This window comes from Prionailurus bengalensis, chromosome C1 (genome assembly GCF_016509475.1).
Source record: "Prionailurus bengalensis isolate Pbe53 chromosome C1, Fcat_Pben_1.1_paternal_pri, whole genome shotgun sequence".
NCBI classification, from domain to species: domain Eukaryota; kingdom Metazoa; phylum Chordata; class Mammalia; order Carnivora; family Felidae; genus Prionailurus; species Prionailurus bengalensis.
The window spans coordinates 183,631,910-183,651,583 of record NC_057345.1 but is presented as its reverse complement, the minus strand read 5'-3'; the positions used below and the strand labels follow the sequence as shown (position 1 = coordinate 183,651,583).

The 19,674-nt window shown below is 40.6% G+C and overlaps 1 protein-coding gene across 4 annotated transcripts in view; it reads left to right on the top strand.

Moving 5' to 3' along the window:
• Positions 1-19,674, top strand: part of HECW2 (HECT, C2 and WW domain containing E3 ubiquitin protein ligase 2) — a 369,888-nt gene that overhangs the window by 202,271 nt on the left and 147,943 nt on the right. For 3 of the 4 annotated variants that reach the window (XM_043577368.1, XM_043577366.1, XM_043577367.1), the window contains exon 3: positions 13,581-13,688. In XM_043577368.1, the coding sequence (XP_043433303.1) occupies positions 13,581-13,688 (108 nt within the window). Of the gene's footprint in view, positions 1-74; positions 350-13,580; positions 13,689-19,674 lie in introns of those variants that run through there. The other variant, XM_043577369.1, reaches the window with a different exon arrangement.

The window sequence follows — 19,674 nt, the reverse complement described above, 5'->3', positions numbered from 1 at the left end:
AGAGTGGGAGTGGCTCTCAGTGTTTTTTTTTAGCCAGACAAGAGTATCCTGGTAGAGGTCTGCTCAAATCCTGCTTAGGATTTCATCTCTAGAACGTTGGGAAAGAGAAAGAGAAGCAGGAGCATCAGTGAAGTGGACCCGCAGAGCTCTCAAAGCCACGTTAGGACTCCAGACCTGCCTGACTTCAGTTCTGGCTGCTTCTATGAATGGAATTGCCAAGTGGGTAGGCCAGTGCATGATTTTAAGGAGAATGAAACATGTTTCTTCTTGCTGCTTCCAAACCAGATTTGAAATGATGATGGATTCAACCCTGAAAAAGGCAGAGAGAAACTTTTGGGGATTATGTGAGGTAAGGCAATAGGAAGTTCTGTAAAATGAGTTCTATTGTCACCTAATTTCTGAGTCTGACCCTTAAAAAAATTTTTTTTTAAAATTTATTTATTTTTGAGAGAAAGAGAGTGAGCAAGCAAGGGAGGGGTAGAAATACAGGGGATGGAGGATCTGAAGCAGGCTCTGTGCTGAACAGCTGAGAACCCGATGCGGGGCTTGAACTTACAAACTTCGGGGTCGTGACCTGAGCTGAAATCAGATGCTTAACTGACTGAGCCACCCAGGCACCCCCTGAGTCCAACTCTTTGAGATTTACAGTTCTCTTTGCCTTTCTCTTTGAAATGTTCTTAAATGTGCTCTCCTCCCAGCTCGATTAGGGATAGCTGTTAACAAACCATGTGGTGTGCTTATCACATTTTATCACTTGACAACTCAACAGCCGTCAGTACAGGTATTAAAGCATGTGAAACTTTTACAAATAAATATGCAGTCCCTTTGCTGATGTTCTAGAGCCCCACTGGTTTCAAATAAATTACTGTGATGTTAAGTACAGGTTCTACCTACAAGAATGTTTTGTTTTGTTTTTTTTTTAATGTCATGCGATGGAGTCTAGATTTCATGACAGGTTATCTGCCTCTGGCCAATAATGTTTTTAGACAGATTTTAAAGCTCTTCTCTCATGAATGAGATGTTAAAGCAGATTTATTTGTAATGTAACGTTTATATGGACAAGGATTCATAGACATTCATGTTTTAGAAACTGTTGATTAAACAACAATCTTACAAAAACACTTGGAGAATAAATTCACGTTTTTGTTAAGATTTCCTTGTGGCAAACCGACCCAGCATTCAATAGACTTTTGGAATCTGCTTAGATTGTTTAAGAGCCAGGATGAATACAGGGATAAGTTTCAGTTTTATCCTAATCCTTTATAAATTAAATGTTTTCAATGAAAAAATTTACTTTTTGGCCCTAAAATGCCACTCAGTTGTTCTCAAGGTCAGCAGGGATGTTATTTTTTATTGTCGTATAGTGTGCACCTGGCACACAGTGCCGGAGACCCAAGGATGCTATCATGCCTACACTGCACTGGACAGAACCAGTAGTGCCCCATTTAGAAACATACATAAAAGCTCAGTTTAATGAAAAGTAAGGTGATGGTTTAGTAAGGATTCAGGTGAGCAGTCCAACCTTTGGGAAGGTCATTCAGCCTCTGGTCAAGCCATTTTGGGGAGGGACCCGCAGGGAGTAGCCACATCTGCAAGATTATTCTTTAGGATTAGTAGCAATGAATGTCCCAGAACGATTGCTCTCATATACTTCCAACTAATATTTTCATACTGAGTTTGGATCAGCTCCAATAAATATTTGGTTCACTTCAATAAGGGTAACCTCCTTCTTTACATAAAGTTAGCTATGAAAGTTCCTGATCCTTGTTGTATGAGCTCACTAAGATCAAAGGTGTAATTTACTCCCAACCAAAGGATGCTTTTGCATTGAACTTTATATTTTGTAATGGTTGCACATTTCTCAGAATCTGTAGCTATTAGGTTCATATAAAAGTAACATCCTGAAGCATCTAGAGGTTGCTTCTAAACTTCACTTAGTATTAAAAAGGTTTATCTTTGAGTGATAAATTAGTGTGTATATGACATTTAAAAAAATAATAATTAGGGGCCCCTGGGTGGCTCAGTCGGTTAAGCATCTGACTTCGGCTCAGGTCATGATCTCACAGTTAGTGAGTTCAAGCCCCACATCAGGCTCTCTGCTGTCAGCACAGAGCCTGCTTCAGATCCTCTGTCCCCCTCTCTCTCTGGCCCTCCCTTGGTTGTGTTCCTCTCTCTCAAAATTAAAATAAATAAATAAAAATAAATAATTAGAAGAAAGAAAGAGGGATATGGAATTAACACCTCATTGTCATTCCTGGCAACTTTTGAACACACATAGTACCACCCAATCCATGTTTCATTGCGTAGGAAGATGAGGGCATCTCTGCCTGTCTTTATTAGGCTAAGCTTAAAGCCTGACAGAATTTTAGGCTTTGAGTGACCTTCCACCTAAGAACTGCATAGACTGGTACACTCTGTGTGAGAGACTGTATTCACATGTAATGGCATAACATGCTATTAGTGTACGTATGGACTGCACTTTTGTTGCCCACTCATTTGGCATCCAGATTAAGAAAACAGTCTCCAGGGGTGCCTGGGTGGCTCAGTCAGTTAAACATCCGATGTGGGCTCAGGTCATGATCTTATGGTTCATGGGTTTGAGCCCTGCATTGGGCTCTGTGCTGACAGCTTGGAGCCTGGAGCCTGCTTAGGATTTGGTCTCCCTCTCCCTCAGCCCCTCCCCTGCTTGTGCCCTGCCTCTCTCTGTCTCTCTCTCTCTGTCTCTGTCTCTCTTTCTCTTTCAAAAATAAACATTAAAAAAAATTAAAAAAAAAAAAAGAAAACAGTCTGCCAAGACATAAGTAAGCACACTTTTGTTTTATATATATTTATGAGAAATTAAAATAAAATGAGTTTATTTAAAAGAAATTTAACAAGTAAAACCTAAGGAAATGAGATTGAGGAACTGTGCTTTTGAGTATTAAAGGAAAAACGTAACTTCTTAGAAAGAAGGAAGAAATGGATTAAGAGATTTTTAAACCCCACACATTTAGCTCCTAAATATGTGCCAGGTTCAAATACTGTACCCATGTACTCCTCACAGTTTTCTGAGCTTGGTGTTGTTATCATTTGATAGATTGAAGAAATGGAGTCTGTGCAGTTTTAAGACTTGCATAAGGTTATGGTTTCAGCAAACTAGAGAGGTGGAATTTAACCTCAGGTCTGCTGTTTCTCAAAGTTCTGGGATCTTAACCATCACCTAAGAGCCGCTGCCGAACAGCTTCATTATCAGGCGGTGTATTACTCTCTTGGTCCTTGAAATAAGTGATAGGTACCTAAAAACATAAAGCATGCTTCTGTGGGTGAATAGAAGGTCCATGTGGACTAAATGCCAGTGATAGATTAAATATGTTGCGTTAGGAACTTTATTGAGTTACTAAGTGATGGAGAATCTGAGCTTTCTATCTTGACAAATTAAGGTTGAGTGTGGGAAAGTTGGATTTTTGAGAGTTGTTTGAATAAAGAGGGGACAGGAAGAGCATGGTGGGCTTAGAGAGTGAAATCCAGGATGGTGGTTGGACTTGGAGAATGCTTAGAGATGGATGAGTCACCTCGCAGGGTCGTTGGACTGACGAGTCTGGACTTGATTGCCAGCCTTTTGCACTCAGGGAGGCTCTTTATAGCTGCTGCAGCTCTGTCTACACAGGAAAGATGGAGACGGAGGAGGGTCACGTTTAGGTTATGGTTCCAGCACTCGGTGCCGGGCCTGGGCGCGAAGCATGGTGGGCCATCCTCTCTTGCCCTCCTACAGCCCACTCTGCACACAGCAGCCAGGAGGATTAAAAAAAAAAAACAAAAAAACATGGATCATGTTACTCCCCTGCTTCAAGTCTTCCAGTGACCTCCTATCAGCATGGAATCCAAATTCTTCACAGTGGTCTAGATAGAAGGTGTGGTATAGTATCAAGGAGCGTGCTGCACATACTAGTTCTGGGATTGTGGACAGATTTTCTAACGTCTCTGTGCTTTAGTGCCTTTAAGAATCTGATTAAGAATCTGATAGCGGTACCAACCTCAAAGGATTGTTAGAGGTGTCCGTGAACTGGTAAAGACAAAGTGGTAGGACAGTGCCTGACATATAAGCCATCTCTGAACTGCTCTTTACTGTCTGGTGTTCTGGGCCATGACTGAAAACTCTCAGAAGGTATTTGGCAAAATGAGTTCAAGTGTTGCTTCTCACTGATCTCTTGGTGGTTCCCTCCCTTGTCAAAATGAGTGTTTGGTCGAATAGTTTGGGATCAGGTATCTTACATAGAAAGTTGCTTAGCAGAGCATCTTGCCTCTGCTCAGCATGTGTGGAGGTGTGAATGTTCAGGAGGCCTCCTCAGGGGTGTGCTTAGGACTTGTCTGTATCACCCAGTGTGGATCTAGTGAAAGATTTCACGTTCTCCGAGTTGGGCTCCCCCACCCCCAGTAGATGGCCTGCCTAGAGGAGACAACCATAGACATCTTTCTCATACTTGCAGGTGAGTGGCCTTGAATCAACACATAGGCACCCGCCCCACCAGTGCAGTGATACACGTGCCTTTCAGAGCACACGAATCCCCAAGGCCAGACCTTACAGACTTGTCATCAGCTCTTCTCAGCCTCTGTTGCTTCTTTGTCCTGTGGTGTGCTGTGCCTTCTTCTCCCATCTCTGGCACAGTGCAATCAGCAACTCCTTCTGGTATCTACGGGAAGATAGCTATTCAGTTGACTACCTACCAGGCCACAGTCGTTAGTGGGTACATGCTCAGCTGGCGGTGTGGTATCAGGATTGATCTGACACTTGCTCTTTTTTCAACCAGAGAGAGCTTCAGTGTAACGAATTGGGCATCTAGGGAGACTGGGTTAAAACTAATGCCACAGTTGCAAATTCATGAGGAATTTGTTGATGAATTCTCATAGTGCTGCATAAGATTGGTGTTCTTGTGTAGTGCAATCCGTAGTAAAGACTCACCCCTCCCTTGGGATGTAGTTCAGATCCCAAAGTCGTGGTCAGAGTTTTCCTGTCACATTGCAGTAGCAGGATTCCATAACCTGCCTAGAACATTCTGGTAAAAATTTTGCAAAAAATTTTGCAAAAATTGTTAAAAATAGTCAAACAGTCCCTGTGAAGGTGTGCTCTTTGCCCAGATCTATAATGATCATTTTGGGGCCCCTGGGTGGCTCAGTCGGTTAAGCATCCCACTTTGGCTCAGGTCATGATCTCGTGGTTCGTGAGTTCAAGCCCTGCGTCGGGCTCTGTGCTGACAGCTTGGAGCCTGGAGCCTGTTTCGGATTCTGTGTCTCCCTCTCTCTCTCTGACCCTCCCCCGTTCATGCTCTGTCTCTCTGTCTCAAAAATAAATAAACATTAAAAAAAATTTATAATGATCATTTTGATTCAAATTGGAGCTTAATATTACTTTCCAAATCCCAAATCCCAGGGCATCTAAGTTTTGAGTATAGCCAGAACAAACCAGGCCCCCGTGTGATCCAATCAGAAGACATATATAACATTGAATATAACATTGAATATAACTTCAATTTGTATCTAAAAAACAATTTAAAACAACTTAGGTGTTTATGCCATTTGTGAGAAAATGTGGGGAGGGATTACTTGAAAGCAAAATAAAAGTTGCAAGCATCATTTTTCATTTCTCTGGCACAATCTGTCACATGGCGTCTTTCTCAAAAAATTCTTCACCGTGTCTTAACTCTCCTGGGTTGATTGGCAGAAGAGGAGGGCTTTGAATATAAGCAGTTTTGCTCATATTTTATCTCCAGCACTGTATGCAGGTTTTGGAAATATTAACAGTCATAGAAACATTTCCAAATCCAAATTATGTTTGGATATGTTTGAGATGTCTGGTCATGTCTCCTATATATTATCTTAAAAGCCTATTCAGAGTCCTTTTTCTGGAATCCAGAATCAGGAAAAAAAAATCTTTTAAAGGTAATTTTTCACACTGATCTCTGTGTATGAAATATTATGGGGAAGGAAGAGTTTTTTTTTAAAAAAGTTACAAGTCTTTCTGCTTACATTATTTTAGCTTTTGGTGGCATTTTAAAAGAGAATTCATTATTTAAATTACTCTTTACAATCATGTTGTACATTAATATAATTAATCTTACTTTTCTAAGGATGAAAAAGATAACATCCTGGGGCCCAGGCAGCAACAGTAACTTTTACCACTGAATTCAGCTCTAAACATGGCCACTTGTTTGCTGCTTCTGATGACCACTCATAGAACTAAAAAATGAACCCTGGGAGGTAAAGCAATAGGTCTATGGAGCAGTGAAGCAAAGGAATGGATGAGACACCTTAATGATTGGCTTAAATGTGTAGATCTTCCAAAGGATACCTCCATATGTGCCTCCCAAATATACATCGAACTCGGTAGATCCCGAGCCATATGAATTACACACAGTCATGGGGATTGATAATTATTCCTTCTCTGTTCCTCTTTAACACTTTATAAAGTATGTACACCTTGGTCATAGCATTCTTCACATTGCATTGTACCTTATGTGCCAGTCTTCCCCCACCACACTGGGGACTCCTGATGGCAGGAAATGGGTGTTCCTTATATTCCATAGGGGGCAGTCCATAAATGCTTTTCATGAATGAATGAGTGAATGAATGAATGCACAAGCTGACAAATTGGAGGCACAGTAGTCAAAGAGAAGTACAGTGTCCAAAACATCGCTGTGATTGCTCAATATCCCTGGATATAACCATGGAACAGAGTTTTATCATGTGTGGTCTTTGTAGTATCCTTATCAGAATCAGCTCCCTAGGGTACTTGCTAGAATTCTGTTTCCTGCATCCTGACTCAAACCTACTGAACCAAAAATCTCTGGAAGAGCAGGGCAGGAATCTGCATTTTAAATGAAGCCTGCAGGATATTCACTGTGAGTAATGAAGTTGGGTAATCATTGCTGTGGAGGATCAATTAGGTAAAGGGGAAGTAGCCAAGGATGATTTGTGACCTAGTGAATGTGCGGGAGATGTTAAGTCTGCTTACAGAGATTTTGTTTAAGGCCTTGATGTGTTCCTCCTAAAGATACTATGGTTTTAATGTAGGAAAAGGGGCCTGTTTTTAACCTTATTAATTAGACCTGAGAAAATTCTCTGAGCCACCACAAAACAATATAGTTAAGAGAGTTGTGTGTGGCAATCTTCTATCTCTATGCCTTTGTTTTCTGGGTCCAAACACTTAATTTGTTTCTCCTTTGGAGAATCGGATTTACTAGATTTAATTCCAGTGTTAATAACAGAATGAATTGAAATAGTCCTAAAGAGTAATTAAAAAAAAAAACCAACACTAAATGAAATCACTTCACAAAAGTATCATGGATTGTTAAAATAGGCAAGAGTGAGATTTTCACAAGTTTCCTTGATTGTGTTCCCATAATATTCATAAACAGATAGGTATAAAATTATATTAAAAGGATTTTAAGGCTTTTTTTGTGTGTGTACTTTGCTTTTCTATTTAGAGAAAATGTACCGCCAACGAGACTTGTAAGAGAACAAAGAAGACATATGAGACATGAGTGGACAAACTTTATATAAACCCTAACAAACAAGATTAGATTTAGAGAAGGTATTTAGGTACATGAATTAAACATCTTCAGTGTTACTTTTTGTAATTATATTCCAGCCTGAAAGTTACCTAAGTCTCTAAAATATGCACTCCTAGAAAATAGACTATTTCAGTTGGAAAACAGACATTTGAATCCTAAAAGGAAGGAAAATAAGAAGGAGAATGGGAAAGGGAACAAGAAAGGTAATATTCAAAGAGCAAAAGCAAAACCAGGAGAGTGTGCCTCACAGAAGCTGACATGTTTTTAGGTTGAAAGGAAGAAGTAAAAATCAAGGTGAGAGGTGACTGATGGGGAGGATTGGGTCAAAGCCTCCACCATAACAGGGTAGAACCCTGTAAAAGAAGGCAAGGAGTAGGTATGGACCCAGAAAAGAGGGCGTTAGGGAAATGAGACCTCATGTTCTCCATGGTTTGGATGCTACCCTGCTCCAAGTAGGAGCTTGGAAATTAGTTATGGGATGTGAGGACGGTGGGACAGATTTGAATATTTGTTAAGAGAAATGGAGAAAGGAAGTAACTAAGTATAAATGCACCAATTGATAATTGGCTTTAAAGGCCACAACATTTCTTTGATCAATCAGAACCTTTATTTAGTGGGGGGAAAATAGATTTATAATTATGTCTACATTCTACTCGTAAGGGATTTAGAACCCTTTCTTTGGTATACCATTTTATACTCAACTATTTTTCTTATTTGGAGTAGGGACATTTAAAAAAGACCAAATCACTAATATACATGTTAGATGAGGGGAAAGAAAAATAACTCCTACAGTCTGGGAAAAAATAAACTGTCCTCAGATATCCATGAAAAGTAGATCTCAGCATAGAAATACTGTCACAGAGGGGTGCCTGGGTGGCTCAGTCGGTTGAGTGACCGACTTCGGCTCAGGTCATGATCTCACAGTTTCTGAGTTGGAGCCCCGCATCGGGCTCTGTGCTGATAGCTCAGAGCCTGGAGCCTGGTCCGGATTCTGTGTCTCCCTCTCTCTCTGCCCCTCCCCACTCATGCTCTGTCTCTCTCTGTCTCAGAAATAAATAAACGTAAAAAAAATTAAAAAAAAAAAAAAGAAATACTGTCACGGATAAGGTGTTCTGGGTCTAGACTAGAATTGACTGCAACCTAAACAGTGTTAACCTACTTAAAGACAAAATTTTACTCTGAGGGACCAATTAAAATTGGTCTTCTTGAAATACAAGGAATGAGTCATTCTAGCTGTTCTTTATATGGTGTGAGCAAGGCTGGCCAGAGGTGTGCCAGCTAGTGGCCGTAGGAGCTGTAGTAGTGATGGAGGTTGTGATAGTCATATCAGAATAATTTGTCCTGTTTGCCCCTAAGCTAGTTTATTTATATGGACTTGGTATTTTCAATTAAGGGTAACTGCCACTCGATGGCAGGAATGCTTGTATCTGTCAGGGATAATGAAGTATCAGAAACGTAATCTCATCAGAGAAAAATTTCAATCCAGAATAAACAGTATTAATCAACTTGAGTATCTTCTATGTGACAAACACTATGCCTGGCGGGGAATGAGATCTTCCCTATGGAGATTTACAGGATGGTCTCTTGCTGTCGCATTTTAAATCAGAACAGATCCGTCAAACTTCTGCTCTGGGCCTGCTTATCCTAATTCTGACCCATTTCTCATCATATATGGCACATTTGAGTTCCAGATGAGCCTAAATAGTCCTGGTACATTTTCAGCATTTTGCTTCAAGGGGATAGTCTGTTTTTCTTTAAATACAAACGTAACCAAATGGAGTTGTCCACATCACCTATGAACCAAAGAGGGGAATTCAAGTCAGAGATATATGGCTTATCCCAACCTACAGGAGCTGAGGGGTAAATTGAACACGTGACTCTAGATCTGTTTCTTATGTGCGTGCGTGCAGAAAGGACAGAAAGAAAGAGAATCCCAAATAGGCTGTGTGCTGTGAGCGCTGAGCCTGACTTGGGGCTTGAACCCACAAACTGTGAGGTTATGACCAGAGCCAAAATCAAGAGTCAGACACTTAACTGAGTGAACCACCCAGGCACCCCTCCTCCCCTGTTTTTGTTTGTTTGTTTGTTTGCTTTTTGTTTTTTGTTTTTTTAATTTATCCTCTAGATATGTTTCTTGGTTAAAGGTCTTAGAAGCAAGCACCCATTCCTGTTCTCCCTTATTTCCTATTCACATGGTATAGTATTTCTACCTTGAAGTGGATGTGGTTGGCAAAGAGTTATCAGTGACCCTTCTTGGAACAAGAGATGCCTATAGTGGTTCTCTGTCAAAGTTCTTTTTCTAGGAATGTGTACGTGACGTGTAGCTCAGGCATCACTTTCTGTTCGGGACTCAGACCACTTGCAATAGTTTGCATCCCATTACCACCTCCCATTCTATTTCTGCTCCTAGTGGTCCTTTTTCCCAAGTTTGTGTCAGAAATGCATACTTTGGGGCACCTGAGTGCCTCAGTTGGTTAAGCGTCAGTCGTCGGCTCAGGTCATGATCTCACAGTTTGTGAGTTTGAGCCCCGCATCGGGTTCTTTGCTGTCAGTGCAGAGCCTACTTCAAATCCTCTGCCCCCTTCTCTCTCTTCCCCTCCCCTTCTTGCTCTCTCTCTCTTTCTCTCTCTCTCAAAAATAAATAAACTTTAAAACAAAAAAAAATAAAATAAAAAAGGAATCTGTACTTCATTTGGCTTACCTGATGGTTTTGGGAGAAAAGGTGAGTAACAGCAGAAGTGCAAACCTTAGTGTGAGGTTGCATTAACAAGTACAGTTTTATTACCACTGCTTTTTATCGCTGTGATCCTGCTGATTGCTCCCTAAAGCAAGATGCAATGCTACTTCATCTTTCCTGATGCCCCAAGAGGAAACTCTCACAACAGGATTTTCAGAAATGTGTTATGTGCATAGCCATGTTTCTAAAAAAGTATTTTGCATAGCTGGGCACTGTCTACTCCCGATGCATATATTCTGTTCCTTCCAGGGTCCGGCTTTCTGTGCCTTCCAAGTGGCCAATAGCTTAAAAATAGTACATTTATTTGCAGAAACATGAGAATCACTCTTTTAAGCACCTCTGCCCATTAAACTATCTTTTAGAAGGGTAGCAAGTACTTTGTTGTCTAGCCTGAAGCAGTGATGCAGTCACAGGGATTCGGGCATGATGAGTCTAAATCACTGGTTGATTTTTAACAGGTATTTCTGTTAGGAATTGTGTTAAACTGCAAGTAACAGAAACCCAACCACAGGGGCTTAACCAAATAGGAATTTATTTTTGCATAGGTAGCAAGAAGTCTGAAGGCAGGTAGTTCAGGACTAAAGGACTCATCATGGTTACTCCTAGCTTCTTCCTCTTGCCATCCTTAGTGTATGGTTCTCATCCAAGAAGAGGGGAGAGGGAAGAGCAAAATAGGATTGCTGGGTCTGTCCTTTAGAGCTGGGAAGAGCAGAGAAAGAAAGAGAGAGTCCTAAGTAGGCTCTGCTCTGTCAGCGCAGATCCCAGTGCAGGGCTCGATCCCACAAACCATGGGATCGTGAACTGAGCAGAAATCAAGAGTGGGATGCTTACCCGACTGAGCCACCCAGGTGCCCCAAGTCCGTCCTCTTTTTAATCAGGAAAATGATACCTTTCTCAGAAGTCCCATCCACTAGACTTCCACTTACACCCTACTGGCCATAACTAGATCACATGCTACCTTTAGCTGCAAGAGATTCTGGAGAGATGAGTATTTTTAACTGGAAACATTGTTGCCTTGGATAAAATTGGGGTTTAGTTGGCAAGGAAGAAGCTCAGTGGATAGGCAGTGATTGAGATCTGCCCCGAGGAGCCACATGACATCTTTCACAACCAGGTTTAGGTGACTGCCTTTTAAACATTGACATTGTTGGGGCGCCTGGGCAGCTCAGTCGGTTAAGCGTCCGACTTCGGCTCAGGTCATGATCTCACGGTTTGTGGGTTCGAGCCCCACGTCGGACTCTGTGTTGACAGCTCAGAGCCTGGAGCCTGCTTCAGATTCTGTGTCTCCTTCTCTCTCTGTTCCTCCCCTGCTCACACTCTATCTCTCTCTCTCAAAAATAAATAAAGATTAAAAATAACTAACTAACTAACTAACTAAATAAATAAATAAATATTGACATTGTTGGGGCCCCTGGGTGGCTCAGGTGGTTGAGTGTCTGACTTCAACTCAGGTCATGATCTCATAGCTCGTGGGTTCGAGCCCCATGTCGGGCTCTGTGCCGACAGCTCAGAGCCTGAAGCCCGCTTCACATTCTGTACCTCCCTCTCTCTCTGTTCCTCCCCTGCTTGTGCTCTATCTCTCAAAAATAAATAAACATTAAAAAAATATTGGCATTGTTTTTCTATTTCTGTGATGGAATGGAGTGGTGTGCCTTGTCTTGTTTGTTTAGGAGAGCAGGTGATGGCATGAGTGTTTATGCTTTTCCATTCTTACAAAGAACAGTGGCTCCTTCTTGGCTTTTCACAGAAAGAACCTTTAGCTTGCAATGTGCCTAATGCAGATGGCATGGGAGGACCTTTCCTCCTAGAGTTCTTTGACTTATGAATATGATGAAAATAGTAGGCTCCAAGTGCAACCACAGACACAGACAGAAGTCTCCCAGAGCTGGATTATCTGACTCCTCGCTATGGCCCATGTTTCTAGTTCTTTCATGTTCAGAAGCGTGAAAAAAAGGGAGGTTTTTCTTTTTCTTTTTTTAAGTTTATTTATTAATTTTTGGAGAGACAGAGAATGGAAGGGGAGGAGCAGAGAGAGGAGGACAATCTCAAGAGGGACGTGGGGCTTGAACTCCTGTAACGGTGACCTCGCGACCTGCAATGAAATCGAGTGTCCGATGCTTAACTGACTGAGCCACCCAGGTGCCCCCTTTGTTGCAGGGGACGTTTCTTCTCAGGCCTATTCCCTTGAGCTTGGGACCTTTTCTCCAGGTTTACTTTATTTTGGTGTAGCTCTCACTTCACCATGTCTAATTTATCCCAGCTCTCAGTTAAAATGTATCTTTAATCTTTCCTCCTCGGAAAGGGGTTTGGGGAAACAAATGAAAATATCTGACTTTAAGAGCCAGTATCACTGTATACATTTTCATGTGCCTGTAAAACTCTGAATGGTCTTCTTTTCATGTTTTTAGTTTTATTTTCTATTCTGGGCCCTAGGACAGAACTTCAAACTAGTGTGATGCGGGCAAATTATAGAGTATGAATCCTTTCAGCCTTTGAGGTGATGGGGCAGAGCTGGGTGCAGCCAGAGTTTCCCTGCCTGCCCTTTTAAGTTATAAGCATGTCTTTCGTTTATCCCAGTGTGTCCTACAAATATTACCATTTTCTGTGTGCCAGGAGGTCAGAAAGCTTGGAAAATGCAGGCTGATTCTTCAGGTTACTATCCATACAAAAGCCTAAACATTCTTTCTCTCCTTTTCTTGTGTTGTTTGAGGTTTACGGCCTCTGGTCTTTTGTAAAAGATTATCCTAGCAGACATGGTGACTTAGTTGGTGTCTCCCAAATACTGTTCATAGCAAACCCATACTGTGTCCTCACTCATTTTCATAGCTTAATGCCCCCCCCTTTTTAAATGCCATTTTAAGTTCTATTATATTCTCTCAATTATGCTCTTCCTTTCTTTTTTATATAGGATTTTATAGATGGGAGCACACCCAACTCCTTTCTTACATATAAGCTCACCATTGATGCTGAGATAGTTGTAGCCTGTGTTCTTCCCAGTTTTGCCTTTTGGCAACATTGATTAACTGGGCCAAGCCCACAAATGCCAACTTCTTTCCACCCTGTCCCCAATTCCTCAGTATCAGTGCAAGGACAGAAATGCAGGGTAATAATCTGCTGGGAGCTGGTCAGTAATAATAGTGTTCATTAATATTTCCCCCTTTATCTTTTTTTCCTCTTATTTCCTTTTATTTTATTTCCTTTTTATTCTCCTTTTATTTTAAGTTGTATTAGTCTGAACTAAGGGAGGAGACATAGGTTGTGATTAAGCTGAAAAAGTGTTTGTTTGGTTTTTCCAGATGAGAATTCTCCAGCCAACTTCTGGGATTCTAAAAACAGGGGTGTGACTGGAACCCAAAAAGGGCAAATCGTATGGAGAATTGAGCCTGGGCCCTATTTCATGGAACGTAAGTACTCAGCGAGAAGTAGAAGTTTGTTACTGAAATTCCATAAATATACAGAAATCTAGGGAGTCTTGTCTGAATTTATTATAAAAGTTTCTGGCTCTGATTTTCATATTTATGCCATGTATCCTCAAACTGGGAAATATATTGTTTTAGAAAATGCTCGTTAGAGAACGTTCACATATTTTGAATAAAGTGTATGTAAATATATATGTGTGTGTATAATACATATACACATTACATATATCTTGTGAATGCATAGTATATAAGTCATGTTTGGTTATTTTAATACTTTACACATTTTTATATACCCTTGTATCTACATTCGTAATTAATATTTATTATATTAACTTCCGGGAGCAGAAAGAATAATTCAAGATTTCAGTTAACTTAAGAATTTTATTTGTCTTTAGAATACGTTGCTATTATTTTTCCCAGCAGCGGAATAACTGTTGCATTCGGGTCCTCGTCTTTACAATTCGATGAGAGAGTCTGGGCAAACTGCCATAGAGGTCAATTTTAAGAATAAGAAATTGGCTGCGGGTAACTCAGCCATTACCCCGTTGATCTGATGTTGTATTTCTTTGCAAATACAAATGCTTCTATATAGTACATGGCTCACAGAAATAGCTCATCTCTTTTTATTTAGGGTGAAGGAGAGTATTTATATTTGCCACTAATGTTATTGAGAACATGGTATGTACATTTTTGTAGGCTAGATAGAAGCGTGAATGAATACACGATTTACTGAGTGGTTCAAGTTAACTTTTACATTTACACAGTTCTTCATTAATGTAGAAAATGGGCTATTTAAAAATTTTCTGAGTTGTTTAGTTTGTGTAAGAATTAACTTTTCTATATTGAAGAGATTTAATACAAGAGAGAGAATGTGTGTATGTGTGGATTTTAGTACTGAAAGATTGTACTTATTAAACCTTAAAATATAAAGTAAGGTTTGATTAAATGGGAACATGCTATGAGCTTACTTTTATTCAAGTATATAAATTTTTATTATATAAAAAGTTATTTTCAAAGATTAACATCTGTTACTTTGAATTGCCATTAAAGACATTAGATTATTTCTTCCACATCCTTACTGGTAAGTCAGCATTTCATAACTTTCTCTAATCATGTTTCTGTCTCCTAAGAACTATCTGTTTTTCATAGTTCAATATTTGACTAGGGTCTCTTGAAAATCTAAAGGGAATGTAGTCTTTAAGGGAAAATGTTCACGTTATATCAATAAGTGAGGGGGAAAACAGGTAGATACACGCAACATAATTCTAACTAATACCATAACATATAGGAAAAAATCTGGAAGGAGATTTGCCAAAATGTGAACTTGGGTTGTTTGCGAGGAGGTGAGATTATGGGACATTTGTTTTTCTACTTATTATTTCTACTTTATTTTCTACTTTACTTTCCAACATTTGTCCCAGCTGGCAGTACCATGAATTAATAAGAAAAAGAAGTGGGGAAAATGGAATGGGTTTACTTTCATTCAGTGTGATTCCTCCTTTGAAAGGATGCCAGGGTTTAAGAGGCTGACGTAGCAGAGAATCTTGCCAACTGAATTTCAGGGGAAAAGGTAAAACAACCTTCCTGTTCCTTCCAAAATGCCAGCCTGCTAGGAACGATTGCCTCCGGATGGAGTGTGTAGCCTCATACCATGGGGTTCAGATGAACACCGGGGAAGACGTTAGTATCACATACTATTATAATTTGGAACATTTTTTTGTGAAAAGCCCCACTTGCAGATATTTCATTTGCCATGACTGATTTTTTTTAAGCTTTTATTTATTTTTGACAGAATGAGAGAGAGAGAGAGTTGGGGAGGGGCAGAGAGAGAGAGGGAGACACAGAATCCGAAGCAGGCTCCAGGCTCCGAGCTGTCAGCACAGAGCCTGACGCGGGGCTCGAACTCATGAACCATGAGATCATGACTTGGGCCAAAGTCAGACGCTTAACCAACTAAGCCACCCAGGCGCCCCTGCCATGATTGATTTTATTTCTCCTCCCCAAAGCGTTAGAGATTCATAATGTCCTGGCCGATCAGGATATACTAATATCTCTGTCTTGAATGTTTTTCTTTACGCTTCACTCTAGTGTTTAATAGAAATAAGCTTGACGTTGACACTAGGAGTTGGGAATGAAGAGTAGGTTTTTGTTGTTGTTTTATTTTCTCCTCTAAATTCCATCTCAATTCTTCACACACAAAACTGGAGAAAATAAAACTGGAAATATTCAGCAATGAATTTTTGTAAGGACTAGGAAAAGTCGTGTATGTTAAAATCCAAGACGGTGAATGAGAATTACAGGAAGTTTGGTTTTAGAATACATTTGTCTTCATTAATCAGAATGAGGCCTCTTTCAGCACACATTCATATCCTATCAACGTGTAAAAACCTAAGGTGGTATTTATCTAAGTGCTTAGTAGCGTAGTCTGTGTCTTTTAGACATCATTTTTTTTTTTTTTTAACCCCTACAGCAGACCTAAGGGGACTTCCGGCACAGTGAAGTTTTGCTTGAACCTCTGGAGCCGATGGTGTGGAACTTCTAAAAATTGGGTGGGGAGGGGTTAGACAGCTTCTATATTTTCAACCTCTGATTTTGAAAACTTGAGACATTTAAAAACTTTTGCTTTCATCTTCAGAAAGAAAATTTATCTTTAGCTCAACAGAAGTTCAGGCAAAATAAAATTAAAATTCTCTGAAAATTGCCCTAAGTGCATGGGCAAACCTTGATCTCAGCCCCCTCTAAGTTCTTTCTGAATGTAAAGATGGCTTTAGTTAGTCTGGAAAAAAATCCAGAGGAGGCAGGCAGCCCAGACTTCAATTATTACGGGGCCTGCTTAAATGAATTTGAAGGACAAAGACAGGTGTAATTTTGGACACATGACTTTCCTAGACCCTGGAGAGGAGGATCAGCTTCCTCTGCACCTACTTGTCACCAAACTGTCAGATAGTCCTCAGATGAGCTTATGCTTGCAGAAGCTGAATGGGTCATCTTTGCAGGATGCATCTTGAGTTTTGAAATGTAAGAGGTTTCAAAGTTGTCTTATCATACTAGGATGTCTCTGTTATTCTTTGTAGTCTTTCATAGACTTTGGCCATTCGTTCATTCATTCATTCACTCAGACCTGCTTTTGTCATTCCTTCATTCCTTCTATTCATCTGTCCATCTCTCTCTCCCCAGCCATCATGAAGTATTTATTAAGTGCCAGCTGTGTGCCACACACTATTCCAGGAGCTCACTAAATCCTGGATCAGTGAATGAGCTTAGAACTTCATTGCTGTGTGATAAACTGCTTTGTGATCATTGAGGATAATATCAGAACATTGATATTTATATAAATGATAAAGTGCTTTCACACATCTTACCTGTCTCAGCCCTGGGAAGTGGGCAGGCTTAGGAAACTGAGCATCAGACGTGTAAGTGGCTTGTGTCTCTGATTGGCACTCAGGTTAGTAAGTATGATTGCCAGCATACGGTGCCTTGACAAAAGGCCTTTGCTTTATGAATGGCTTTTTGGGGAGGTAAGGGAGGCAGGTGGCCTTGGTACTGTTCAGAGGCTTTGCCCTAAATATCTCCATTCCCAAGCCCCTTCCTGCCAACATCAGAAGGCCTTTTTTTGCCCCTTGGATGGATTTGGTGCTTTTTATTTTCCACTCTCATACATTAGGTTTTGGATCCTGTTCATTTGCTAATCCTATTAGGTTTCCACTACCTCCACACCAATATTATCTATCTTTGATTTTCATGATTGTTTAGCTGAGCTTTCGCAGAGGAGGAGGAGCAGAGCCATTTTAGGCTCTATTGGCCCTTAGTAAAGAGAAGATAACTTGTAGTAACATATAAACGATAGGTTAGCGGGGTGCCTGGGTGGCTCAGTCGGTTAAGCAGCCTACTTCAGCTCAGGTCATGATCTCATGGTTCACGAGGTCGAGCTCCGTGTCGGGCTGCATGCTGACAGCCCAGAGCCTGGAGCCTGTTTCAGATTCTGTGTCTCCCTCTGTCTCTGCCCCTCTCCCGCTCATGCTCTGTCTCTCTCTCCCTCTCAAAAATAAACAAACATTTAAAAATTAAAAATAAATAAATAAATAAATAAATAAATAAATAAATAAATAAAAAGCATGTCACTGGAAATGTGGGCAGACTTCCTCAAAAGCATGAAGATTAAAATGTATTTACTTTTTCCAATTTGTGGCCTCTGAATATAAGAGCCTGTGAATAAGAGTCATAGTACAAAGAATATGATAAAAGCACACAGGACAATGGTGAAAATCATGTTTTAGAATTAATTGCTTTAATTGTTTTAGAATTAATAAAATCAATAAGTTGAATTTTTTAAAGATTATTCTGTTTAAATAAAAATGCTTGAAGGAAGAGCATCTCCATTTCATCTCCTTTATGGTTCAAAATATTCAGCTTCTAGAAACCTGGGGAAAATGCACACTTTCTAAATAGGAACAAGCTATTAGTGACTGCCTAAGTGAATCTTGTTGCTATTTAAAGTGATGGATGAGATCCCAGCCTTTGAAATAAAACTATTTCTTGCACAGGGTGGCCTGTAGAATCTTTTTTCAGAGAGGGCTTGAAATGAAGTTTTATACTAATGCCTGGAGTTAATGTAGCTGAGTTGAGATTCTTTTTAAAAAATAATTTTTGAATAAGTAGTGTATGAAAGAATATAATGTTGAAAAGATCCAAAGGTAAACGTATCTCCTCAACTTCATGCCCCAGTCATCAGTTTCTCCTCCCCGAAGGCAAGCACTTTTACCAGTTTCATTTGATCTGTCTGAAAATATTTTATTCATATACAAACCCAGAAACACAATGGTTGCCTTAAAAATGCAGTGTCACAGGGGGCACCTGGGTGGCTCAGTCGGTTAAGCATCTGACTTCGGCTCCTGATCTCACAGCTTATGAGTTTGAGCCCCATGTCAGGCTCTGTGCTGACAGCTCAGAGCCTGGAGCCTAGAGCTTGCTTCGAATTCTGTCTCCCTCTCTCTGCCCCTCCCCCACTCACTCTTTGCCCCTCCCCCGCTCATTCTCTCTCTCTCTCTCTCTCTCTCCCCTCTCTCTCTCTCTCTCTCTCAAAAATAAACATTAAAAAAAAAGAATTAAAATGCAGTGTCAGGGGCGCCTGGGTGACTCAGTTGGTTAAACATGCAACTTCGGCTCAGGTCATGATCTCACGGTTTATGAGTTCAAGCCCCGTGTCAGGCTCTGCACTGAAAGCTCAAAGCCTGGAGGCTGTTTCAGATTCTGTGCCTCCCTCTCTGTCTCTGTCTCTCTCTCTCTCTCTCTCTCTGTCCCTCCCCCACTTGTGCTGTCTCTCTCTTTCCCTCTCTCTCAAAAATAAATATACTTAAAAAAATGTTTTTAAATGCAATGTCAGTATCATGCAGTTATAGAAACCCCTTTACTTAGGAGCATGGTTAAGTTCCTAAACCCTGTTCAACTTCCCTTCCACCTCCCTGACCTCTCCTCCCCCACCCCAAACAAGCCGAAGGTACTATCTCCCCACAATCCCCCTCCCATCACCCCACAGCACCAGTGCTCTGGGAGATGTCTTCATTAAAATTAGTAAATTAAAAATTTAAAAATAAACGGGCTTCTATGTCTGGTCAGCATTTAAATAGAGGCTGCCAAGTCTTTATTGTAGTAAACCTTTAAATGAAAGTATCCTGAAGATTACTAAAAGGCACCAAAATATATTTCCATAATTCATGACTGGCTTTAGCCGTTCAGAAGGGACCTCTGAGAGAGGAAGATGCCTTTTGGGTGGTGCTTCCTTCCTTCCTTCCTTCCTAGGCTAGAGCGGGCCCAGCCAATGGCAGGTCCTTTTTTATTTTTTCTATTTTTTAAAATGTTTATTTATTTTAGAGACAGAGAGGCAGAGCACAAGCTGGGCAGGGGCAGAGCACAAGCTGGAGACAGAATCTGAAGCAGGCTGCAGGCTCTGAGCTCTCAGCACAGAGCCCGA